Source organism: Alosa alosa, chromosome 10 (assembly GCF_017589495.1).
Source record: "Alosa alosa isolate M-15738 ecotype Scorff River chromosome 10, AALO_Geno_1.1, whole genome shotgun sequence".
In the NCBI taxonomy this organism is placed as follows: domain Eukaryota; kingdom Metazoa; phylum Chordata; class Actinopteri; order Clupeiformes; family Clupeidae; genus Alosa; species Alosa alosa.
Window position 1 is genome coordinate 8,676,511 of NC_063198.1, and position 27,473 is coordinate 8,703,983.

Sequence of the window (27,473 nt, forward strand, 5' to 3'; positions counted from 1 at the left end):
CGAAAATCGATTGCACAATCGATTGGACCAAACAACACAAGTTTCGAAAACTAAAATAGGGAATCGATTTTAACCAAATATAAAATAATTCGGCGCAGAAAGCATTGCTTAACGCTAAAAAGAAAATTACCACCAATTTTACGACCGGGAACAGCTGTTTCAATCACCTGCTGTGCTGCTCGTGTTTTGCCAAAAAATGGAGGACAACGCTGATCAACCCAGCGACATGTGCAGAGAGAGACGAGTGATAGGCCCTAATAACTTGAGGAGTTTGATGTGGAAGTACTTCGGATTTTTGGTATATCAAACTATGGAGAAGAACAAAGCGGTAGGCTACGCAAACTGTGCAATCGAAGTTCTAACGTGAGGCTTAAATTTGTTTGACTTTTCTAATCGTAAACACAGACACAGCTAGGTTGAAGCCTGCAGTCATGTCACTGATGAAATGGCAGTCCACTCGGCTTACTGGTTTTCGAGAATGTTGCACTTCTGTTTGTCATTGTGCACCTAAACTTCACGCCAATAAATCATCAGAAATATTGCTGGTTTGCGTCTACAAGCCGCCCTCTTTACGCTCGGGTCCTAATGCAGTCGTTTGTGGATTGGCCTATATTTGGCGTTGAAAATGGAAACGTCTTTAGACATAAAAAATCGATTTTACAATCGATTCAATGAACACTTATGTCTCAAAAATCGAACAGGATTTTTTCACAAAAGTGACAGCCCTAAATGATATGTATCGCTGCATCATCAACAACGTTGTTGGAACTATGGTGTTCGAACATCAGAGGTAGCGAATTGCGACACAGGTACGATGCTTTCTGGAAACAGGTGTAACAGTGTCGTTGTTTAGTTGCAAGTTGCGTCGTACCATGGTGGTTGAGCAACGTCGTTGCTAACTTTTCTAGAAACGGCCCCCAGAGTGTTTGAGTTGAGAGATTGCAGAGATTTCTTACAGAAAAAAGTCACCGTTAGCTGCACATTTTAGTGATGAGGACTGGGTGTCAAAACTCGCTTACCTGTGCGACATATTCAGGTTGCTTAATGACCTCAACCATGTCACTCCAGGGGAGAATGACGACTGTCTTTAAACTGGCAGATAAAGTCGCTGAATTTAAAGCCAAGCTTGATTTGTGGGGACGACGAGTGGACCGTCGAGTGAGATGAGTGGGTCCGCAACCCATTTGTCAATATTGAATAGTCCTAACTTGTCAGCGCAGGAGGAAGAGCAGTTGATCGAAATTGCAAATGACGGTGGTCTTAAGAGTGTGTATAAGGAAAGCTCTCTGGCGGGTTTTTGGATCAAAACCAAAGCAGAATATCCCGAGATAGCCGTAAAAGCGCTGAAAACGCTGCTACCATTTCCCACCACGATCTATGCGAGGCCGGTTTTCGCAATGACTGCAACTAAGACCAAATTATGCATATAATCGACTGGACATTTCAAACACACTGAGGGTGTCACTGTCTTCCATCACCCCCAGATGGAACCTTCTTGTTGCAGGGAAAAATGCACAGGGCTCCCACTGATTATATTCGTAATGCACGTTTAGTTCCCATGTTTTGTTCCCATATTTTGTTAAAGGAGAATTCCGGTGTGATATTGACCTAAAGTGTATTGAAACATGATACCGAAAGTGTGAACGTGTGTCTCATAGCCCATCTCGGCTTGTCCCCTGCACTCCAAAATCTGGCTTAGTTAGCCGATGCTACCAACAGCTTTTTCAATAGTGGTGCTTCGGCATCGGCTAGCCATGCAAATAAATCACTGTTTTACACCCATTTACATTTAGGCTCAATGTATCTCCACACTTCATTGGTAGACTTCCGAGGGCCCTGACATTTAAAACGAGACATTGAGAACTTTGAAAAAAGCACTGGTAGTTTACTTACAAGATGATTTATACAGACAGTATCTTCAATGAAGTTTAGCGCTTGCAGCCATCTTGAATTTAGTCACGATAAATTCGAGCGGCGAGTAAGAATGAACAGGTATGATAAGGGATCAGATTCCAAAAATAATTCAGTGGAAATGCATGGATTCCAGTTGCTGCTACTGGAAGAAACTGGAATCCATGCATTTTCAAAATGTCTCTTTTTAAATGTCAGGGCCCTCGGAAGTCTACCAATGAAGTGTGGAGATACATTGAGCCTCGTAAATGGGTGTAAAACAGTGATTTATTTGCATGGCTAGCCCGATGTCGAAGCACCACTATTGAAAAAGCTGTTGGTAGCATCGGCTAACTAGCGCCAGATTTTGGAGTGCAGGGGACAAGCCGAGATGGGCTATGAGACATACGTTCACACTCGGTATCATGTTTCAATACACTTTAGGTCAATATCACACCGGAATTCTCCTTTAAGCATGTTCACACTTATAGATGTAGCTTCAAGTTGTTCAATATTCATAGTTCATCTTGTTCAATTTTCACTTCTTCAAGTTCACTTTTTTCACATGTTTAAGAGATCGTTACCTTCACTGTTCATGCATAACTGGAGCTAGTTCTTTTCAAGTAATGCGCATGCACAACACATATGGAACATGGAACATAAAAGGTTGGGGACCCCTGGGCTATAGTATGCTATATATTGCAATGATGACCACCCAGTAATCAATAATCAACTAGATACAGCGTGGAATGATTAGTAATTTCTGATTGACACATCTGAATACCTATCTGAACCCCTATTGCCCCCCGGACATCTCCCCCCAATCGAAACACATCGGAACTGACACATAATATGACACAGAGAGGGAGCGGGAGACACAAACACTCACACGCACACACACACACACACAGACCGGGAAAACAGGAGATCCAGGGGAACCAACAAAACAGTCCAACAAGGGGCTAATAGCCTCGGCGCTAAAGTATGCTATATATTGCAATGATGACCACCCACACCCAGTAATCAATGATCAACTAAATACAGCGTGGAAGCGCGATTTCTTCCTACCGTAGCCTAGGCCTACTTGTCCAAAATGGCCCATACAGCATCCAGACCCTCGGCCTCCATTACCCTGCTTCTTTATCTACACCAGTGGTTCTCAAACTTTTTCTTTCGTTCCCCACTTTGATCAAGGGGGCATTCTCGAGCCCCACCTGTCCCTCATCGCTCTAAGAAAGTGGTAGGTCAAGCTTAAAATTGTAAAATTTATTGAAATAATGACAAGTTCTACATATATCCTCTTCAACAGAGTTAAAATCAGCTGGTGCTGCAGATATAATAATAAATAAATACATAACACACATATTTCTGTTTTCCAGCAACATATTAGGAAGCATAGAGCATAGGCCATTTTACAGCATTGTACAATATATTCAATGAAATACCAACATGCTGCATTAAATGGATCCATAATCCAGTCATACTGAGCACTGCTGGTTGGGAAATATTTTTGAAAAAAACTTTGCAGGGATGTGATGTAGGGCTACTGTTTAATACAGTGTTTTTCAACCTTTTTTGTGCCACGGCACACTTTTGACACTTAAAATGTCCCACGGCACATTAACATCCTGTGTGAAGAAAAAATAGCCATATACAATTTCAAATAATACACAGATATGGCCTTATTATGGCTTCTATGCAAGACCTGTTCAATAAAACAAGCGCCCTCTGTTTCATTTGTAGGTGACTATATCTAATTTAATTGTTGTTAGGAACTGGATATGTGATGATTCTGTGAAAACTGGATATGGGGCCCCCATTGTACAATGCCTGCATACCACAAATAGTGCAATCATAGAATCAATGAGAGTATGTGGTTATAAATTCTTTGATGCAACAGTTGCTTTTCTGGACCAGTGAGTGACATTTGGGTAATTTTCTGCGGCACACCTGATGATCTCTCAAGGCACACTAGTGTGCCCCGGCACAGTGGTTGAAAAACACTGGTTTAATACATGGGATCACAAGAGTGCCTCCCAATCATACGTTTCAGCGATTTCGCTCAGAAATCTCAAAGGCATAATACTGTCGCGATCGAGGCGCCTTTTAAGGGCCGGGTTTTGATGAAATTCACCACTCTCACAACAACGTTCAAAATCTCATGTAGGTCGGGGCTAACTAAGCTGCCTTGACACGAGCGCTTCCCTGTGAATAACACAGTGCGTCCATTGCACATCGGGTGCTACCTGGGCCCAGGCTACAGATAAAAAAATAAATTAAAAATATAGCTACAAGCAGCAATGTGGGGGCCAAGCAGACAGTTCAACAGTCCAGATTTGCCATGCAACTCAATGCCGTGGCATCAGGCATATAGCATTAAGCAGTCACAGCAAGTTCCATGCCAAACAACCCAAGATTGGCTGAGTTACAAGGTCAAGTTTCACATCAAAACATAACTGATTTTGTGGGGCTGAACCAGGGCTGAGTGTCGCCGCCCCCTCACCCAGCCAATCCACTGCCGCAATCGCCCCTGCCCGTCCCACCCTGCCCCACTCTTGCATGCATGCATTAGAATTAACTGGATGGAACTCGCTGTCATCAGTTTCACATCAAAAATAAAAGATCGATTGAGATATGATCATGCTTGCTGTGATTTCAATGCCCCTATAGAGGTCAAAGGTGACTAAATTATTTGTGCATCATCAGGATGAACCAGCCAATTTTGGTGAGGATCAGCTGAAATTTGTGACTTGTGAATACTTATTCATGTTTTTGATTAAATCCAATATGCCGGTCAAATCAATTATTTTGATGTCACAAGTTGTCCTCTGTTGACCTAAGGACCTTCCACAGTATTGTCAGACACCACTAGTGCTACAGGCCAAAAGGCATATTTCTTAATTGCAGCGCCCCCTAGAGGTCAAAGGTCACAGATTTGTTTGAGCGTCCTCCTGATGGGTTCATGAGTCCATTTACTAAGTTTGGTTATGATAGATGAAAGGGTTGCTGAGATATGAGCTCACTTCCTGTTTTGCGGCTTCGCCGCCAAATTCGATTAGATATTACGGGCGAACGGTTTTGAATTTGAAGAATCTGTTGGATAACTTTTGTGTGGCTTTGTCTGAAGATCATATGTACTAAGTTTCGTGAAAATCGGACAAACTATGTGAGGCGTGAAACTTTAGTTTCACTTTCGATAAAATCCAATATGGCGGAAAATCCATCATGGCGGAAAATGACGTCATAGGGTTGAACTCGGCTTGATCCAAGGATTCCAATGATACCTCATTTTTGAGAATCAATCCAACGGGTCAAAGATTACGTGCGTGACGCAAGTTCAACTTTGGCCTGTTGGTGGTGCTAGAGCGCTTGAGGTGCCGACTTGAAACTTGGTGAAATTAATCATGGGACTGTGCATAATTAGTGTGCCAAATTTCACAACTTTTTACCAGACGGTTCTATGGGCTGCCATAGACTCCAATGGCAGAAGAAAGAGGAAGCTGCATAATAATAAGAAAAGATAGAAACACAAAAATCCTGTTTTTCACGTCAGTTCGCGCCCCACCTGGCATGTCTCCGCGACCCACAGTTTGAGAAACGCTGATCTACACCTATGTCCTTTAGAAATCCATGACCTCACGTAAGGAAAGGGGTTGAACCGGGCAAGCGGCGGGCCGACAAGGCAAATGAAAAGTAGGGAGGAGATGGTAGAGGTGGTAGCATATTCCCTGAAAGCCCTGATGACATTCCGCGGGCTATCGATGCAAAACTGCTGGCAGAGCTGCCTCAACTTCTCTCTCCCGAACAACAGCACACCCTCCTGTGGCCAATAATATTGTGGATAAAGCACTTTCAAATCCTCGATTAGCTTGTTGTATCCTGTTTGGTCTTTCCCCTATTTCTAAAGACTAATAAGAAAAATATCAACATTGAACACTACACAAACAGTAATTTATTTATTTTTCGTTTAGGCGATTTATTTTTTATATTGACGTAGGAGCTGAGGATCCAATAAAAAAGGTTCCGGATCCAACGTCGGAGGTGCCGGAACATGTTCCGGCGTGTTCCGGCTCAAATTAAGCCCTGAGTATAAGTATAAGTATACTCTTTTATATCCCGTGAGTGAAATTTGGTCTCTGCATTTATCCCAATCCGTGAATTAGTGAAACACACTCAGAACACAGTGAGGTGAAGCACACACTAATCCCGGTGCAGTGAGCTGCCTGCAACAACAACAGCGGCGCTCGGGGAGCAGTGAGGGGTTGGGTACCTTGCTCAAGGGCACCTCAGCTGTGCCTCAGGTGTGCAAGACATAAGGACGCACAGGAGAATTGCCCTGTGCTAATGCTTATCATTTATGAGTCACCACCAGTGTATCCTTTTAAAAGAACAACCAAAAGAATTATAACCAGAGATAAACCATGTCTCAATTTTCTCAGATGTTACCTATTTAATTAAGCTTTCCAAGTTCCTAGTCCTACACAATGCTATTCAACAGGAAGTGCTCATTGATTGATTTGTTGCTAGACTGCATCTTAAGTCACATACCTCTTCACTCTCACTGCCAATAAAGTCATCTTCGGGTCGCGCTTCTTTGCGCATGCCTCCGTCATCTTCACCTAGAGCGGTCGGGTCAAAGGTCATTTCCTGGACGCTGTTACTAAGGCCCTGCCCCCGCCTGGCTGAGTGTGGCCGCGAAGAGAAAGTAAACACCTCCTCTTCCTCCCCCTCCTCTTCCAAGACGAGCAGTGGTTCCTCTTTGTCACTCACGTCACTGTCACCCCGCTGCCCTGGAGCCAGGGGGGCGGAGAGAGGCGCCAGCGACTCACAGGGGACAGACAGCGGGTCGGGCTCATCATCGAGCTGGCCAGCTTCCTGGTCAGAGCTATCCAGACAGCCGTCCTCTAAAGAGCAAAGCGATGTCACCTCATCTGTGGAACCGAAATGAGAAAGAGGACTGTGAGTATTTATGTTCTTGACACAACAAGACAAAGACACACTGCCTGTCTCTATTGATCACTACAGTGACAGTGACACTACAGTGACACCTTGGGGGATAACTCTAGAGCAATCCTATACAGCTAACAGTAAACCAAGTAACAGACGCGTATGAACCAAGCGTATCATTCCTGACTGTTCTGTATTCATGCATTGCATTTAATGGAAATTTAGGCAGCCAACACACAATGTGTAGAAGAATGTCATAAATTGATAATGAGACAATACAATTACATCAACATAATGAAGGCAGAGGAAAACACATAAAAAATCCCTGCAAAACCGTGAAAAAACTAACTAGCCAACACTGAATAATAGTTACATCCCAGACCACGTTATTCTACAACTGAAGCATAGCAATCTGGCTCAAATACGCACATATAGCTACAATCTCACTGAACTAGTCAAAAACATGTTCCTCTATGATCTTATGTTATTTATTATTTACATATTTATATATATATATATATATATATATATATATATATATATATATATATATTATTTATTACTGTAAACGTCCCCCCACACTGCTCCAAAATAACTTCAAAAATAACCACAAACACCGCTCTAGCCAATAAGAATGACAATGGCCACTCTACCTAGGTGGATACAGCACACAAAAGCCTGCAGAACTCCTTCTCTGAGAGGCCATCATTGACTTGGCAACACGGCACAGACCAATGGCAGTGATGGGATTAGCTAAATGCAGTGCATAAGATAATGCAACTCATGTGTCACAAGAAAAACATCTGCTTCCTCATCTCTGGCTGCAGAGCAGGGTAATTACAGTACTGAACCTATTTACCAGACATATCGTATGAATTAAGCAGGAATTCAATCCAAGGTAATGTAATTGCACAACAATGAGTGTTTCAAAAAACACATAAGCAAAAGTGAAAAACTGGAGAGGAACAAATTTTTATATTGCTACAGTCTGTCTGAGTGTCTGTGTGTGTATGTATGTGATTGGGGGTGGATGGGGAAGGATATAATTCGGCAGTTTGGTGTTCCTGTACAGCTCTCCCATCCGCACACAAATAACATCATTATGAGAGCGGGTGCGATGCGGCAGCTGAATCACAATGGGAGCGTCGTGTGGATGTATGCGACTTTGGGGTCAGTGTGTCCTCGCGCTAAAGAACAAAAATACCCTGGAACCGAACCAGAGCCTCACCAGAGACCAGGGAGCCGATAACTATGGCTCAGTCACAGCCACAGCCAGCATAGCTCCGCGTCACTATGCACAGCCCAACGATGGGCTTTTTCTGCTGAAAAATACACAGCATCGCAGGGAGACGCAGGAGTCCCTCCAACATCTTTCAAGTATTCTCATAATATGATAGATATATAAACTCTGGGACAAAAAGATGAACTTTTTGAAAAAAAGAAATCAAATAAAACAGCACTTTAGTCATTTGTTTCATTTCACACAATGTTAGCCGCAGCCAGCCATTTGAGAGCTCCTCGGCTTGATAAGGCATTCAACGCACGTCTTTTTTTTCTGTTTCTTTCTTTCTTTTTTTTAAACGTCACGCCATAATCACCATTCCTAATTACTCACAGCGTGCGTGAACCCCTCCCTCTACCCCAACCCTGGAGACTTCCCTATGACCTACACAGTATACTTAATGTCCCATTACTGCTAATGAACTTCCCTCTTTCGGCAGACGGCACGAGGAATCTTTCATTGCCTCCTGGAATGGAGGGTGAACTTAATGTGCTTTCTGATTCATTCTCAAGAGGCTGGTTGGGAGGAGGGGGTCTGGAGGAAAGGCTGGGGGGGGGGCTTAAACACAGGGGGCGCTTCTCTATTAAAGACATTTGAATACAATGTCTAGTAATTACACCCATATTACAGCAGTGCTGCTACAGTGCCTACATTTACAGCCAGGCAGCTTTACAGCAGTCTGCTGCTCCTCATCCATATGCATCATGTCTTAGCTTATCCAATTTAGTGCTCGGCTCAGTTCGCAGATTTTAATATAGAGAACGGAGGCCAAAAATTAACCTGTGTTTTGACCCTACCTGCATGACCTGACTGATTTTTGCAAGATTATTATTCACAAGCAATACATCATTTTATTGACCTCCTCCTTCTTAAATGTCAAAATATCATTTGCTAAATCTGTCACAAATATTCTCACAGCTGTGCCATCTTCAGTGCACATCATGACACCTGCTGACATGATGCATTTTTTTCAGAGTATAGTCTCTGAACTCAACAGCAAGCCAATGTTCAAGAAACACCTTCTCAGTCTCTGCCATTCAGTGACTAGACCACCCATTTCTGTTGCTGCTGTAACCAATCTGTGGTAGATAGATGTCACAAATTCTAATTTCAGTATGTAAACATCTTAAATAGAGGGTGGTGCTGGTAGTGGTTAGGGATCAGGACTTTTGTTCAATCAATCAATTTATTATTTATAGTGTATCACTATTTATCACTATTCACTATAATCACTATTTATTATACGGCTCTTCACAATGCAAGTAGAACGCTCCATTGACTTAATTGGGATTTCCCAAAGTTCTACCTCCAAATAATGACCGCTGTCAATGGCAACAGATTTTCATTCAAAAGTGAAGGCAGACGGTTGATCAGCTGTGTTCTAAAGAACGTTTGATTCAAGTTCAGCGTGTGTTCCGAACTATTTGTTTCTCAGCAAAAGGCACAACGAAACGGTCACAAATAAATGTTAAGAGACATATCGTGGAGTTTATTTTTTCGTTTTGGTAAGTAGCCGTATAATAAGCGGGATAATGTATAGAACGCCGGTCATTATTGGGAAAATAAGTCCCTTCAGGGCGAAGCAAGACCACTCCGCTGGCGTGTCGGGGTCCCGTTCGTCCTGTCGGGACTTATTTTTACCCAATAATGACCGGCGTTCTATACATTATCCCTTACACAACATGGTCTCAAAACACATTAGGCTACACACTCTTGGCCCATTTTTTTTTCCTTCACTTTACTTCTTTCCTACCTTCTGAAGCGTCTGCTCTGTTGTGGCCGATGGCAGGCTGGACAGGATGAAGAGTAGGGGCCTGTTCAACCTCCCATTTCTGAGGTACAATTCCTCTTTCTACAACAGAACAAAGGTATAACAAATCAAGAGAAAATACACCACGACAGGCTATTTATTTGGAGCAACTCTGTATGCAAGGTAGAATAGCAGCAAACTAATAAATAATAATAACTGTGTTTCCCTGCTCAAAGCTAAATGTTGATGAGAGGGAACACTTTTCGAAAGAGCTTTATAATAACAACATTCAACGTTAATCAAGCCCTTTCCAAATTAGACATGAAGTGCCTCTTGTACGGCCTACATTAATGCATGTTAAACAGAGAACACATTTGAAATGCTAAAACCGGACATCTGGGAAAGTGAAAAATACAGCATGCACATTAGGGATCCGGTATGTAACCTGTTAAGTTGGGCCTTTCCCTCCCAGCACTGTGCATCTGAGGCCTCCTGGTTTGAGTTTGTTCAGACGCTGGCCTGTCTGGAGGCGGACAAGGCTGCAACTTCCGAGATCTGCCTGTATCCATGGAAACATACTGTAAGTGATCGTTGCACTACATCTCTTCAAAGCACCAAATGGGTAAAAACAGAGTGGGTTTTTGAGCCTGTGGTAAAGAAAAAAGTTTTTTTAAATGTTCACTCACACTACAAAGTTTCTGTGCTACAAAATCATTTATCCAGTAGCACTAACTAGAGGGTAGATTCTAGTTTTTGGCAAACTGAAAAAGAAAATTATGAAAGTAGAGGAACACACATAAATCTCAGCTCTGCACAGTTTAGTGCAGGAAACAGGAGCTGGCGAAGACTAACAAAATCCATTCAATGCAACTTTCTGATCTGGTTTCAGATGCAACTTTCTGAGCTACTCAATGCAACACATAGGGAATCTTCTGTTCCAATCAATATTATCTAAGCCAGCATTCTACAGCAAAAACTGACCCCGCAAGATACCAGCTAGTCACCTGACGTTCACCAAACGCTATGACATTATTTGGTCTGCATTGATATAGCTGCGGGGCCCTCCTCGGAGGGCACCTGAGAGCCTGTTGTGGTGCGTACCTTTGTCCTCTTGTCCTTGCCTGCTGGGTGCTGGGTTGTTTTTCTTCCCAATGGATGGGGGTGGACGTGCAACTCTGGAGCCAAAGGCCACATGGGAGGAGTCGTGGCTCTTGGTACTGCGTGCACTAGCCGGGGGGCCTGTCTGCTCTGTAGTGATGGTCAGACAGGAACATACATAATCACTGTCTTTCTGTTTTCCAACATCAGTTTTGACTCTTTCCCCAAACACTTATGCTGCACAGTTTTGATCATTATCAATCTAGCTCTCACAAGCCCAATGCCAGCAAAACTAACTTCAGCTATGTCATTGTTATTGATACATTTTGAAAATCCTATCCACACTTTTTTGCTCTTTTTGTGAAAAAAAAATGCATTCCTCTTTATGTCAATTCAAATATGATGCTCTGAAAACGTTATAGTTTCATATAATTTCCTGATTATCAACAACTGAGCATAATGTCAACTGACGCAGCTGTTTCTCTTCAATCCCTCGTCTGACTGTACGTGCGCTCACCATCCGCTGAGAGGGCTGAGATAACACTGCAAACAGGCCTAAATAAACAGATGCTCGTAAAAAATACAACTGACAATGAAAGCAGAATTACAAAAGAAATGAATGGGCTCATATCTTTTCTCTAGAAGAGAGCTTAAGGGTGTGTGAGGTTACTGTGTGCTGTCTCTGTTGGCAGGCTCTCAATCAGAAGAACAGCAGGAAAATTAAAAGTTCACTAACAGACAAGCAGCGTGTTCAAAGACGCTTTCTTTCTAGGGTAGATCAAAGAAAACAAACAACCCAAAGAGTGCTTGGAGCTACAAAGACTAGCATACAAGGTCAGAGTAAACTAAACACACACTGCTACACCGAAAATACAAAGCAATGTTTCATAAAGGACTTCTAACTCCCACAAAGCACAAATGTTGCCAGTTGAAAAATCACTTCATCTTCACTGTAAAAAAGGAAAAGTCAGGGCTGTCCAATTTATGAAACTATATTATGTTACAATTAAACAGTCTCGTTTTGAATGAAACACAAAAATAGTCATTTTAATTGAGTAATCCATTTTTCTAATTGGATCACATAAGGTAAGGAAGAAAGGAAAAGAGGGTTTGTCACAGTTACTAAACCACAAAACATGAAATTAAATAATCTCATGTTTTCTTTCAAACTGTTTAAATGTTATTACGTTGAACTGACACATAGTCACACCAATGAATTTATCCAACAGAATCGTGTAAGATCAATGTGAAGCATCTAAGTACTGAACCAGTAAGGCAAATGAACACATGGAATGCCTTGGTGTCCCCATTTCATTGTGTTCCCATGAGTCTTTGCAAGAACACTGAGATAATCACGCAGCTAACAGTATTGACCAGTGTTGGAGTTTTCTTAAAGAGGATTATGCCTAGAGACAAGTACAATTTGGAGCTGAGTTTGCTTTGAGATGAATCATGCTTTGTTCCCACCATGAGTGTGTTAGGCATTGAGGATGCACAAAGTATCAGTGGTGTCATGACACATTTTCATTATAAAACTTCATCTTGAAGTCTTAAATACCAAAGTTATCTTCCTTTAAAGCTGCAGTTGGCAAGTCTGATAGATTTAGGGGACTTAGCCAAAATTTTAAATGTTTACAACTCTCAAGCCCCTACCCCACTACCATCGCGACACCCTCTCATCGAGTTTGTGCTCGTCAGTGTGCACCAGACTGCACCAGACTGAGATTGACACTCAGATCTTACACAGCCCTGCTCTGATTGGACCAGAAGAACCGGGAGCTGTGGGATTTTGCAAAACAAATAACAGGCTCTAGGTAGAGATTTTTTCTAAAACCGGCTGATTTATGTTGTTCTGTCGGAGCAGAGTGTCGGTTTCAGTGAATATGATCAAAAAAATCTTGCCAACTGCAGCTTTAACATTGATGTTGCAATACTAAGTACATCTGAATGCCTACTCTTAGTACATGCCACCTGTATAGCACATTCATGTTGAAATTACATTAATATTTCATGTACTGTAAGCCTAATCAATTTCATTGGAATTACTTGATCAAATTGTGTTATCACAGCATGAATCAATTTTGTAAAAGAAATGCTGGACTAATTCTAGACATTTAATTCATGTGCAACAGATGTATTTGATAAAATCAAGTAAATCCAGCGATTTTTTTTCCAGTGTTGGTGATTTAGCAGTGTGCAGCAGAATGATTAACTCAGAGTATTTTTCAAACTGGTTTAGTAATAACAAAATGAAACGGAACTCACTTTCTCCCATCACGTCAATGTGGGAGTGGTTCCTGTGTAAATAGGAAGTGCGCAGTTGCACACATTCAAAATGAGAGAGAGAGACAGAGTCAGAGACACAAGACGCAGAGAGCATTGGAGCGAGCCTGAAGGAGCAGATTTTTTTTTAGTTGTTGTTTTGAGAGTTCACAACATTTCTTTTGACTTGATTAAACCTTATGTTTCGAGACATTTCAGCAGCGTACCTGCCACACAAGATTCGCATTTTGCGGTCTGGGAGATGTCTTCCCGGCTTCACCTGCAACCCCAAGCGGAAAACCGGCACGTCGGTAGCCTACACTACGTTTTGAAACTTCTCAGCTACTCACACTGGTTCTTAGAGTAGGATATCCAAAAACGTTATGAGGAATTATCATTTCTACAGAATATCAACACTGGTGCTTACAGATTAGAATATCCAAAACGGCAAGTGGAATTGTCGTCCTGTTGAAAACCTTCATACGGACCTGGACAGAATCTATTGAAAAACAGCTGTGACAAAACTGCACCTTGCTCGTCCTTCCAACGTCTTTAAACTACTCACGCCAAACTCCAGTCTCACACACACATACATGTACATAGGCTACACAACACACCACAGGCTCACACAAAGCCAACAAACATACATTTGTTTTGTTTTTGGTGAGTTCAATTGAAACTAGTTAAATGCTTATGCTGCAAACAAGATTTAAAGGAGAAGCAGTTACCTACAAGGTGATGTTTATTTTGTTATAATTCAGTTAACGAGTGCTACTGTAAACTCTTAAAAACAAACAAATGAGGGCCAGATGTACTAACGCTTTTGTGCCCACTTCAGGCGTATTTGTTTCGCAATATGTGTGTAAAATCATTGCGATGTATGTACAAACAGGCCGCAATGATGTAAAAGTGCAAACTGCTTGTCACGGGAGCTGAAAGTGGCAGATTGCGTTTGTCATGTCATGCATATGCATTCATGGGAGGATCCAGGGGAAAGTGGGAGTTTAGCGTAAAAAGATGGTAGGGGAAGAGTAAAGAGCGCCTAATTATGTATTCCGCAGTATGTACAAAGACTGCTCCTGAAAGCGCACGTCTATTCTGCGCCTAAATACGTCCTCCTTGTAAAAGCAGGTGTTAATCCAAATTGCAGTTCAATGCGTCAATAAGAGAACCTTTCAAAGACAACAGAATCGCTATTTAGAACACCAGTTTTTGTGGTAAAAGTATTTGTACTACCAAAAGCAACCTTAACTTTCGTTGACCTTTCGAATGTCTTACTTTCACTTTCACGTCATTCACTTTCCTACTTGCTAGATTTGACCAATCTTCCATAGCCTACGTGCACAAGTAGTTTGAGTAGAACTACTGATCTTTATTATCTCCCTGCTTGTTTACACACTGCCATTCAGTTGTGGACGTTCGTAAATTGCGTTTATGGGCGGAGAAAGGCAGAGAAAGGCGCAGTTTACACTAAGGATTAAATGATTCATAAATACAACGGAAACTTGGGTCTGACAGCGTTCGCAATCTGCAGTGTGTCCATGACGCTGATAACGCTACGTTCGCAAATGTAAGTACATCTGGCCCTGAGTCTTCCTCATTATTTTTTCATTACTTTATTTAAATTTGCTGACGGTGCTTTTCTTAAGTTAGTGGCAGGATTATAGGCCTGCCTGGCGCCTGAACATTGTACTACCTGGGGTCGCCACCGTTAGGGCTGATTCAGACCGGGTGCATGGCGTGAGCGTGTCAGCTGTGTGGCGTGTCCGTTTTTATTTCGGCTCCCATGTGAACAGGTTAGAGCTTGCACACTGCCTGCGTGACATGCACGTCTCAGGCGCGGCTCAAACCGCACCAAAAACACGTGCATGCTAGAAATAGGACCGACGCCTATTTTTCACGACACGCAAGCGTGTTGGAAGCGTTTCCATTCAAAACAGTGAAGAAAAAAAATTAAGAGATGTTTTAATAGGCAGAGAGGCCGCCGCAACGCAGTATCAGACACATTTCTGGTGTGCAAAGACATAGAAAATGCCACGCAACTGACATGCAACAGACACGCCACGCTCACGCCATGCACCCGGTCTGAATCAGCCCTTACAGAATGGCGCCTGAACAGGGACTTTAAACACTAACAAAACTATGTGAAAAAAAAACTTGTTTCACTGAATTTTGTGGGACTCAGTTTCCCAACCTGAGACATTTTGTTGAACTTGTTCTGCACTATGAACTTTTTACAAAAAAAATCACAAACCCATTGTGTAATGTGCTGAGCTTTGTTTTGTTGAACTCTTTGCATAATTGAATTCACTTTGAATACTGTGTGGGTTTGAAAAGGAGTTTTTTTATGCTCTTTTGCTAATTTATTTGGTATTCACTTGTGCGCATCTTTGCAAAGTTAGTTTAATCTTAGCACTCATTTTGTGTTTACTTAAACCATGTCTGTGCAAGACCAGTCTAATCACACACACTCACCACCCACACCACCTGATGTGTCCACTCAATATGTTCATCCCCCATATTGCGATCCCATAGATGCTAACATTTCCCTTCCCAACCTCCTGATTGGCCCACCAACTCTAGCCAAACTTTCAGAGATGTCTGATTTTGCTTCTTCTACACTTCCAAGGTTGCATATTTTATGCAGGCATTTCCCGGCCACCAGCAGACCTTGAAAGAAACACTGAATAATCAGATATGGATATGGCTACTCCATCATCCGCTTCTTCTGCTGAAACACAGCGTGATCTACCTTCTGCCCTTTCTACACCTGGAAAAACTCTAGGAAACCTGGCTTTGCATTCTTTTAGCCATACTGACAACTGGTCCTTGGTTTTTGAAAAGTTAGGTTAAACCTAACTGTTTTTCAAACAAAACAGAAGAGCAATTTACAAATCTGACTTCAGTTGTTACAGACACCAAAGACAAATTGGATAATGAACTGGAGAACATGTTAAAGCAACACCAAAGAACCCTCTGTCGCACGCACGCTATTTGTTTATCCAGCACCGGCTTTGCAAATAACGATGTCCACAGACAAGGTAGAGTATGTTGCACGATTTATGAAAGTACGATGTATTGCGACATCAGATGCAAGTCAAATTTGTAGTTTCTTATGTCTCATTCCATCGAACTACAGACCCGCTACCCGATCTGGCAAACTTACATAGTGCGGTTATAGCCGATAGAGGGCCGCAAAGCGAATGCAGAAGTGCCGTTCACCCTGTTACAAGTGATGAACCACTGAAACGATTTTGGAAACATTATTTTAAGGTACAAAAAACTCTTTGGTGTTGCTTTAACCCTTACGAGCCTGACCGTTCTAATTTCGTTACAAAAGTAACGATGACCAATCGTCTAATATCTCAGCTGTCCAATGACTGATTTTATTTCTGAAGTCTTCCCCGTAATGCTGACAACATAAGGGGTTTATGGCGCGAAATGTTTTGGATACTTGAAGATGAGTCTTGAAAAAATATTTTCACTTGAGTCGGTGCATTTGACGTGGACAGCCGGATGCCACCTGCACTTAAGTTGGAGTTTACCTCGACTGGAAACCACACAGCTGGATAAACTGAGGTAATATTGTTTTTACATCAGTTCTAGTTATAGTTTATCTTAATTTGAAGTCCTTAAATCATGTTATTTGACAGTAATATGCTTTCTCATCAGTGTCAACATTATGGCTTAGCGGGGGGCTAGTGCATCGTCACGTAACTTTAGCTAACTGTATAATTCTGAACTGCTTGCAATATTCTCGTTTGCTTTTGATGTCAGTTATTTTCATTTGACAGTTTCATTTAAAAACCTGTTAGTATATAACCTGTAGGTAAGTTAGTTTTCTTTTTTTTTAGTATATTTTTTTTGGCCTTTTTATGCCTTTAATGATAGTGAAAGTGGAGAGTGACGGGAAGCGAATGGGAGAGAGAGCAGGGGTGGGATCCAGAAAGGACCACGGGGCGGGAATCGAACCCGGGTCGCCAGCGTACGGTGCAGGTGCCCCAGCCAGTTGCGCCACAGCTGGGGCCGTAAGTTTGTTATCTAGTACCAATTTGCTTGTTAGGTAAGCATTATTAGCAAGACAGTATAGCAAACCAAAGCTGAATAAATCAATGGGCGCCGCGTTTCAAGTTGCGTTACGTTCTGACATGAAATAAGTTGAGCAATATTTTTACTCCTCTCAATATGTAGTTGTAGAAAATAAGATGTGAAATCACATATTCTGTCAGAAACTTATTGCCTTTCCTCGGGTTGTTACTGTAGTGCAGTCTGTAGTGTGAACTATTTTAGCTTGCTAACTTCTAAATGACAAACATCAGACGTGCTTGTCTCAACATTTTCTGAGATGGCATGACTTGAAATAGATGAAGCACAACTCCTCTCAATATGTAGTTATAGAAAACATGATGTGAAATCACATCACATCACATCATATTCTGTCAGAAATGTCATTATTGCATTTCAGCAGTTTGTTACTAGGTGAAATGTAATCTGTCTTTATCTTGATGCCAGCCAGGCAATCAGATTTAGGGTAGCTAAACCCATGTGTAATAAAATGACTTTTCATACTTAGAAATATTTCGAGTATATTCTGAGGATGCTTCAATAGTTTAGGCTACCTCTTCTTTTGTGTGCATATATGCACAAATCTGTAGTTTTGTAATTTTATTTTTTACATTAATAAAAGGTATTTGTATGATTTCGCTGTTGTTTCAGATGAAGGATGACAAGACCTACACAGACCTTCTCGCAAGCCTGAAGAGGTAGCTGACTGCTCATGAGCTTGCGCTCACAATGCTGAAGACAATGAGGGGATGGAGGAAGAAGGTATAGATTGATGTGCCGTGCGTAGGATGGTGCAGACTTTCACTAAAACACTGTGTGAAATAGACTTGTTATGTTCTTTTTTTACTCACATTGTTGCCCCAGGAATATGTGGTTTTACCAACCGGAAGGAATGGGAGCTTGTGCTTAGTAGGCCGTCGTATGCAAACAGTGCAGGGGCATGGGACAAAGACCTCAGAAGAGTTTCACAGGTTTCTGGGATTGATCATTCACATGGGGTTCACTTCCCTCCCTAATATCCATTGCTACTGGGGAACCAAGTCTTGGCAGGGATCAGGGGACGTTGACCAAATGATAAATACATATTGTGTACTCCAAAAAACGCAGAATACCAGAAAGCACCTTTTCTCCATTGACATTGCCGTTGTCAGTAACTTCTTGTTATTTCAAGTTTGACAATGCAATGCAGAATCTGATGTTGAACCTAGGTTTGGTAGCTACAGCCAGAAAGACTTTGGAGGAAATCTATCACAACAGCCGGCAGGCATTTCCGTTGAAATTTCAGCCTCACCTTCACTCTGAACTACTACTCTGTCGTCTTTCCATGAAGTACATATTCCTGTACAGCAGGAGCTTGTTATAAAAAACGTACATAATAAAACTAAAGTAGCTTGTATGGCCCTGGAGTGTAACGGTAGGCAAATTTGTTTTATTGATAAACAAATTGCTGTCAGATTTGGCTTTCTGCAAAAGGGGATGCGTTTAGTAATGAGTCATAGCTCTTCTGTGTTCAACCTTCAGGTTCCCCACCCCACCTTTCCCTATCCTCCTCTGTGTGTGTCTGTGTGGGTATGAGTTTGTGTGTATATGTGTGTATGTGTTTATTCTCCACAGGCTTGTTCTAAGTATGTAATCCACTTTCAAATGTTTAGAACACATTGAGTTTTGAGTGATGTTGATTGTATTCCTAGCTTTTCATAAATAATAATACATTTTATATATGTATATAATTTTCATATTATACTGATTTATATAAGGAAGTTGTATTTGTTGAATCAAATGTATTTTATGTCTTTTTTCTGAAATGGTCTTCAATGAATACAGTATACTTTATTCTGGTAAGGTACAGTATGTTTTTTTATGTCATTCTTATTGACTGTAGCATTTGCTTATATACAAATAATTATAGACCAAATAAATCTAAACCTTTGTTTCTGACTTGATTATTAGTTGTTATGCATACTTGTCTGTTGTTGGTGAGAAAGTGAATGGGAATTCTGTCAACATTCTAAATCCCGTTTCCTGCATTTTTTTACACTGATCACTAAAATTATCATAACTTTTGAAAGGTTAATGTATCTATCTTGTAGAGAAATATGATGAAAATTCATTTTTATGTGAATGAAATTAAATTTTGACAAATTCCAGATATACATTTGGAGAGGATTTTTAAATACTGTTCATTACTATATCAACATTACCATATGTATTTTACATCATTTCATAGAACTGATCCTTCTGATTACAGTGGTATGTATATCCCATTGATGGTATGCATTATACTCAAGAAATAAGGTTTTTTTGTGTGAGGTTATCCAGCACCAAAAATGGAATGTTCACCACGGGCACGAAAGGGTTAAAGGGCATGAAAACATTGGTTGCGTGAGGAAATGAGGAACTTAAGGTAACTTAAGGTAACTTTGTGCAACCGGCCACTGGACCTTGCACAACTCCACAAAGTCCGCTTTATGGTGGAACAGTTACAACAGGAAGTCGACCATCAAACTGTTTTTGCCAATCATACAGTAAATGTAAACTGTATACTGTACATCTGTCACATAAAATGGATCATTGTGTCAAAATGTTGGATCAGTTAAACACCTCAGTGGGCAATTTACATGTCTCGCAAAAACACCGCGAACAAAATGAAGATACAGGCTCTTGAGAAGATAGAGGACAGTTTCTCTAACACTAATTCCCTTCTTTCTCATTCAAGGTCCTTGTCCAATTACACTGTACCTGTGCCAGTACCTGGGTTACAGCATGGTACTATTAAAACTGATCATATCACATTGTCTTTCCCCACCTATGGAAGACCAAATGATGATGCAGCCCCTGTTTGGTATTTGTCTAAATGTCATGACTTTCTGGCTGTTCACCCACTTTCTGATCCAGAGATTCTGGCTACTTTCAGAACAGTTCTTCATGGCACAGCGGTGGGAGATTGCCAGGACCTGGGTTATGACCTGGACTGACTTTGAAAAGGATTTCCTTTCTGCTTTCTTCTGAAGACTACGAGGAGGAGTTTGCAGAACGAGTCAGGAGTCGAAGGCAAGGAGAATGTGAATCTGTTCGTGATTTTGCTATTTCTTACCATGCTCTTTGCAAGCCCTGGAATTCTGATTCAGATATTGTGAAGATGATCCTGAAAAATATCAGACCTCAGCTTGCTAGTTATCTCTGGGGACGGGTTGATTCTGCAGAAGGTAACTTCTAAACCTCTGGAGAAGCCTACTGTGACCTGTTGGCGGTGTAAAGGTCAACACACACCTGGTTCATGTCCTCAATATCAATCCCCTGCTGGAGGTCCTCAATCTTCCCAAACACCATCAAAGAGCATGTCTCGACCTCAAAAGACTGGACCGCAAGGTAGTGGCCAAATGGATCTCTCTCGTGGCGCTACAAGGAAACCGCGTACAACCAGAACTGTGGAAAAACAAGGACTTGGTGATTGCAACATACTTCAACAGCTGGTAGTTCCTATAGACATTGGTACATGGGCCACTCTTCTTAGCAAATGGCAAAACGGAGACCTCTCTTGAATGGGCTGAAGTGACCATTGATTTTATTTGAAGTCACAATGCTTGTACCTTGCCGGTGGCAGTCTTGTCCCTAAAAGCACTTGCATACAGAGTTGTTCTTGGCCTGGACTATCTGTTTTACAGTGGACTGCAAATTCATGCTGCCGACTGTCAGTATAGTTTTAAAGGCAGACCAGAGACTTACCTGTTCCAACAGAGTAAAGATCCAACACTTAACTGTGGTGTACCGCCTACACTTACACTTTTGTCCTCGGTTCCTCCCCCTCGCTTGTCCCCTCAACCTGTTGTGCTGACGTCGCAAGACTACATTGACCTTGCTGTATCAAATGCTGTTGTGGAGGAATGGGGAAAAAGCAAGTTTAAGACAGCTCTTGGAATCCAAACCTGACCTGTGTCCTTTGAAGCCAGGGCAAACTGATCTGTTGCAACATCACATATACACTAACAATGATGTACCAATCAAACAGAAACCTTACAGGATGTCTGTGGAAAAACAACTGGTAGTAGAAAACATCTGAAGGAGATGCTTGACAAAGGGATAATAGAGCCATCTTAGGGCCTGTCCACACGGAGACGCTTTTTAGGTTAAACGCAGAGGTTTTGCTTCGTCTTGGCCGAGCGTCCAAACGAATCGCACTGCACGAAACCGCACTTTTCTGAAACCTGGTCCCAGAGTGGAGAAATCTGAAACCGTGAGCCCGTTTGAGTTCGTTTAGACAGCTTAAACCAAGACATCCTGCTTGGCGTATCGATGATGTCATCGCCACACCTCAGCTGCCCTGGACTTGCACTTATAGTATTGCCTAACAATACTAGTTTTCATACATGACATTACCTACGATTACACTCCGCTAAGATAAATATCACAACTGATGCTGCGCAGCGCCGATAGCTTATGACTTGGTGGACTGAACACTGTTTTTCCCGGTGTTTTTATGCATTCTAGCTACTGTCAGTGACGCGAGAGAACTTAAGTTATTAGGAAAGTGCGGTGTAAGTTTAGGCTACATTAATTTGTGCGTAGTGCCAGTGTCATTCATTTATTTTACATGTCTTACAACATATATACATGCATTCACAGTCGAAAAGTGAAATCAGATATAAGCATACAAAGATGCTTAGAACTCACGTTAAGCCGATGGTAGCCCACTGAATGCGAATGCACGATTTGATGCAGGCAAAAGTATTGACTGTTACTAACGAAGGTTTTATAGCAATATTATAAATGTGGCGACAGAATAGCCTAGAACTTGGGTAAGCCTTGCGTTTAGTAGCCTAATTGCGGTGATAGCCAAAACTAATGTGAATCACGGACTATCCTACAACCAAAGAAAGTAAAGGTGATTAGTAGGCCTACCTGCGTTAGCCAAATAAAGGACGGGACTGCACCCTTCACAAACCGTAAAATAAAGTTTATTAGTTTTACAGTTGGCTACAGTTGACAGTTCACCATCAGTCCACACAAACAATTCTGGTTTCCTTGCACTAGCCATTTTGCCGTAGCCTATTCTGTCTGTTTTTAAATCGCAAGTTTTGCAAGTTTTGGTGAATTTCTGTAAAGACACAGTGCCACCTATAGGCCTGGGGTTTGAAGTAACGTGTTGAGTCGTGTTGAGATGGATCCGTTTGGACGCAAATATTCTTGATACGGTTCCAGGGAAGACGGAGGAAAAAAAAAGATCGGTTTGGTACGTGTGGACTAGGCCTTACTCTGAATGGACAGAAACTGATGCTTATCTTTTGCCTAACATCAATGAGCTATTGGAGTCGCTAGCTGGCTGTTCTGTCTTTTCCACCTTAGACCTCTACAGTGGCTATTGGCAAGTCACCACGAATGCTTCAAGCATAGCGAAAAGCTTTTGCTTTTGTTACCTACTGTTTTTTTTTTCAATTTAAGGTTATGCCTTTTGGACTTTTCCAGACAGTTTCCAGTGTTTGATGGAACATGTGTTAGCTCACCTGAGATGGAAAATATGTTTAGTATACTTGGACGACATTGTAATATACTCACTTTCAGTCAAGAAACAATTCCAAGACCTGAATGCAGTACTTGAAAAACTTCGAGCCACGGGGCTCACACTAAATCTCAAGTCCAAGTTTTGTCTTAAATCACTACAAGTACCTAGGCCATGTAGTCTCTGCAAAGAGAATATCTGCAGATCCAGTGGAGGTTGAAGCCATCAAAGCCTACCCAACCCCAACCAACATCAAGGAAATCCAGCACTTCCTGGGTTTGGCAGGGTGGTACCAGGTTGATTTGTACCAGGTTTTTCACAACTGCCTGAACCTATGAATGCCCTTAAAAGAAAATGACGTGCATTTAGATGGATTGATGAGTGTCAGAAATCATTTAGGGACCGTTCAGTATTTATGGAATGGACCACCGGAAAATAGGGGAGGGTCATGTCTTTTTATTCACCCGAGGATCACCCGACTTTTTTTAGTCTGGGGGTGGGGGTTCACCCAACTTTTATTTTCATGAAAACAGCAAAATTTCAAAGCGGCTTGTTTGGTGCATATTTTCCATGTAACTCTCAGTCTCAGTCTTCACACTTCGGGAACCCCACTGTACACCACGTTTATCCCTCATTTCTTTCTTTCTTGCAGAGTAGCCTAGGGAATAAAATAAAGGCCTCGCGCTGTGGCTTTCATAGAGACTCAGTGGAGACTGAGGGTCATCTAGGCACTAGCAAAGATTCTAGAGCGAATGTGATTTCTGGCGCCAAATAACGTTCTCTTTCGTTCCATAGCTGAACATTGAAAATAAGAGAGATTATCCGGGTTTCTCACCCAGAATACGGGAAAATGTTAACATATGTCCCTATTAATGTTGGAAGGGTTGCAGTAGTAGCAACAAAGTAGCCTACTTTATTCATGCCTAACAGCCTATATTCATTTGGTCAACATTATACAGCCCTAAAAAAGCTAAATTGACCTTTGGTTTACCATGTAATTTTAAACAGTGTGCATGCTTAACATTAGTAAAGCATAATTGTGCTTCATTCATCCACACATCCAGCTCCGTTTTGACAAGCATATCTACCAATTGACCTTGTTCCTGCCCATTTGCTGTCTCCATTCTTTCTAGTTTTGTTGTTTGCAAAAATATATAGTATTTATTAGTAACCAGCAACAAGTGCAATTTGTTAATCGCCGTCATTCTCCTGCGCAAACAAAAATGTGTTACGTTCCAAGTAGCCTAGTGCGTAATTCTGCTTCATAAATTTGAACAAATACATTTGGTTATTTCACAGAAAAATATAAATGGCCAATTTATGGTCTACAGTGCAGAGTTGGTAAATTATGGTAGGCCAACTTGGAGTGAATATACAAACAGGGGAAATTCTCTACTCGTAGCAGAGTAGCCTGATGGTAGGCAGGTGCGCACGTAGACATACGGCCAAACACTATGCAAGTGCCAATGAATCGTGCTCACGACAACCAACACCGATACCAGTGATGTAGGGCTGGGTGCAGTGCTAGCCCAGAAGGAGGGAGTCGGCAATGAGGAAGTAGTTGCTTTTGCAAGTCAAACATGAAATAAAGCAGAACGGAACTACTCAGCAACTGAAAAAGAATGTCTGGCAGTCATCTGAGCATTAGAAAAATGGCAGCACTACTTAGAACCCAAATTGTTCACTGTGGTGACTGACCACGCCTCTCTGCAGTAGGTGTTAAATAGCACTAAAATGTCAAGCAGTCTTCTGAAGTGGGCACTTCGCCTTCAGAAATTTCTGTGAGATTGGGTTGGGACTGGAACCCTGGCTACTGGTCTAATCCAGTGAACACCCACTAGGCAAAACAGAGAAATGACTCAAGTGCAGAGGGCCGACAACAAGGATCAAGTTCAATAAAGTTTAATTGGCAAAGTCCAGGAAAATCCACAGCTTGCAATGAAGATACGTCCAGTCAAGGCAATCAAGTGTCCAAAAAGAGAAAGTAAAATCCAAACGCTCAGAAGACACAAAAGTTCCAAACAAACATCTTCCAGCGGCAAGTTCCAGGATGAAGTTTCACAAAAGTGGTCTCAAAAGATCCAAAGTTTTACAAACGCAAAGTTCCAAGCAAGCAAAAAGGTAATTCCAAAGTTTTTTCCCAATAGGTACACGAGTGACTCACCCTCAAACAACACAAAGACTCAGTGACAAGAACAAAGCACAGGGTAGAATAAATACCCAAGGTAATTGATCACATGACCACCACAGAATTGGAAATTAAGAATTGGAGGGAAAGTTAACCAAAAACAGGTGGGGCACAAATCACATGACCATCAAAACAAAAGAGGCACATGGCTGTGAAAACAAACACAAATAATCTAGCTGTCAAAACAAACATGGCAAGGATGCAAGAGTGACCCCTAGTGGCCAAGATAGTCACAAAACCTAACAATTTCACTTCGTCATTGAGTACAGGAAAGGAAAACTCAATGTTGCTCCTGACTCTCCTTCTAGGAGTCCTGTTGTTGGACCTTCCTGTATCGATGACAACAAATCAGAAAGAGTTAGAAGACTTTCCATGTTCAAGTACCACCTTATGGGAGGAACAACACAAAGATCCAGAGATACAGAAAGTCATCAAAGACTTAGCTGAGGGATGCAAAGCCTCAAAGGGAAAGTAGTGTATGCCATGATCGAAGATATGATCTACAGTAAAATTCATCTGTCAGATAACAAATATCATTATCGACTATGGATGCCAAAGAAACTCATACCTTCCATTTTGCAACTTTACCACGACTCCCCTTTGTATGGCCATCAGGGTATGTTTAAAACCTATAAACGACTCCATGATGTGGCCTTTTGGCCAAAAATGTGGGATGGCGTAAGAAGTTATGTCTGAGCCTGCGTGGTATGTCCGACTTGCAAAGGAGAAAATGAGAAACCTAATGGCAAACTCCAACAGACCATTATATCCAAATTCCATCATTTGGATATATGATATTTGGATATAAGATATCCAATAAAAATTTTGGGAGTTGACATCATGGGGCCTCTACCATGTAGCCCAGAAAGAAATTAATACTTGCTCGTCTTTGTCGATTACTATACACGCTGGGTAGAGCTATTCTCCATGCGTACAGCATCTTCACCAGTCATTGCTTGCTTGTTCCACAAGGAAATTCTCAGTCACTGGGGAGTTCCATATTTCCTCCTGTCAGATAGAGGTTCTCAATTTGTGTCCAACATACTTAGAGAATACCTAAGTCCGTTTGTCAGACCTGGACAGTAACGCCCAAACTGACCACAGCTTACCATCCACAAACAAACTTAAAGGAAAGGGTAAACCGGAACTTGAAGTGCATGATTTCATCCTTTGTCGTGGATTACTTACCTGAATCAATACTTACCTGAATTTCGATTCGCCCTAAATTCTGCAACTGGGACGAAAGCTTCGGGGTCCTATGGATAAACTTCTGTACTTAAGGGTCAAAGTCTTTCCCCTGACACCTCTGGTTATGTTTTGCAAATATTAGGGAATTCTAGTCAAGCAGCCAGCGTTACACGTCTAGGTGAAATTACTACGTTCCTCAGACCTTAAACCCCCTTATCTGAATGTGTGCAGAGGACGTGTCAGTCAGTATGTTTGAGCTAGCAGATGAATGAGAAGCCAGGGGGCGGCCAGCTTACCGTCCCGACGGGCCACCTCACTCCAGTCTCTCCAATAAACCAAACAGAATACTGAAAAGGTGCAAAGTTCACGTGCCGCCCGGCAAAGCAGCCTGGAGGTTCACTGCATCGGCCCAGCAGCTGAGCTCCTCAGTTCTTCGAGCCTCTCTCGATTGACTGCCATTAAGCAGGTCTTATAGTCAATCACCAATAAGACTGGAAGTAGCTGGCGCCCCTTGTGGATGGGGGATGTGTGTGACATTGTGCTGTCTGCTCTCGTGCAGGTCTGAGGAACGGCCAATACATAACACAACACATCAAAGATCTGCAAAATAAAGCACACATCAGCAGTAAGAAAGCAAAACAGCTTAGAAACTATAACAAAAACAGAAAAGATGTAACTTTCTTGCCAAAAGATAGGGTGTGGGAGCGCAATCATCCCCAATCTTGCAAAGCAAAACACTTTTCTGTAAAGCTGGCCCCGAAGTGGAAAAGGCAGAGTCTTACGGCAGTTAGGCCCGGTCAATTGTGAAGTAGTGAGAGAGGACACTGGAGAAGATCTGTGCAATATACATGTAAATAACCTCAAACCTTGCTTCACTACTGCGGATGAGGTCGACAAACAAGAAAAGCAAACCTTGTATGAGATTTTCTTAGACCACTCCGAAGAGGAGGATTTTCACGGTTTTAGCTCATTTTCATTTTTAGCATCATTATTAGCTCTGCCCTTCACCAACCATGGGTTGTCTTTCCATGGGAGGGGAAATGTAGCAGAATGATTAACTCAGAGTATTTTTCACACTGGTTTAGTAATGTCAGAATGAAATGGAACTCACTCTCTCCCGTCACGTCAATGTGGGAGTGGTTCCTGTGTATTGATGGGAATTATTTTTATGACATATTCTTGCCCCAGACTAGATGGAGGCTTAGCTCCATTTACATTGAAAGTATATTCTCTCTTTCTTGCTTTGATCTATTCAATGCAGATGTAGGTGTGAAATGCTCCCCACTGGGCACCTTTTGCTTCTACC

At 41.8% G+C, this 27,473-nt stretch overlaps 1 protein-coding gene across 4 annotated transcripts in view; it reads right to left on the reverse strand.

The window, feature by feature from the left end:
• The window catches only part of cfap20dc (CFAP20 domain containing), a 62,406-nt gene that overhangs the window by 25,636 nt on the left and 9,297 nt on the right, over positions 1 to 27,473 (reverse strand). For all 4 annotated transcript variants that reach the window (XM_048255159.1, XM_048255160.1, XM_048255158.1 and 1 more), the window contains 4 exons: positions 10,971 to 11,117; positions 10,315 to 10,428; positions 9,873 to 9,971; positions 6,439 to 6,821 (listed from right to left, as the gene is read on the reverse strand). In XM_048255159.1, the coding sequence (XP_048111116.1) occupies positions 6,439 to 6,821; positions 9,873 to 9,971; positions 10,315 to 10,428; positions 10,971 to 11,117 (743 nt within the window). The remainder of the gene's footprint in view (positions 1 to 6,438; positions 6,822 to 9,872; positions 9,972 to 10,314; positions 10,429 to 10,970; positions 11,118 to 27,473) is intronic.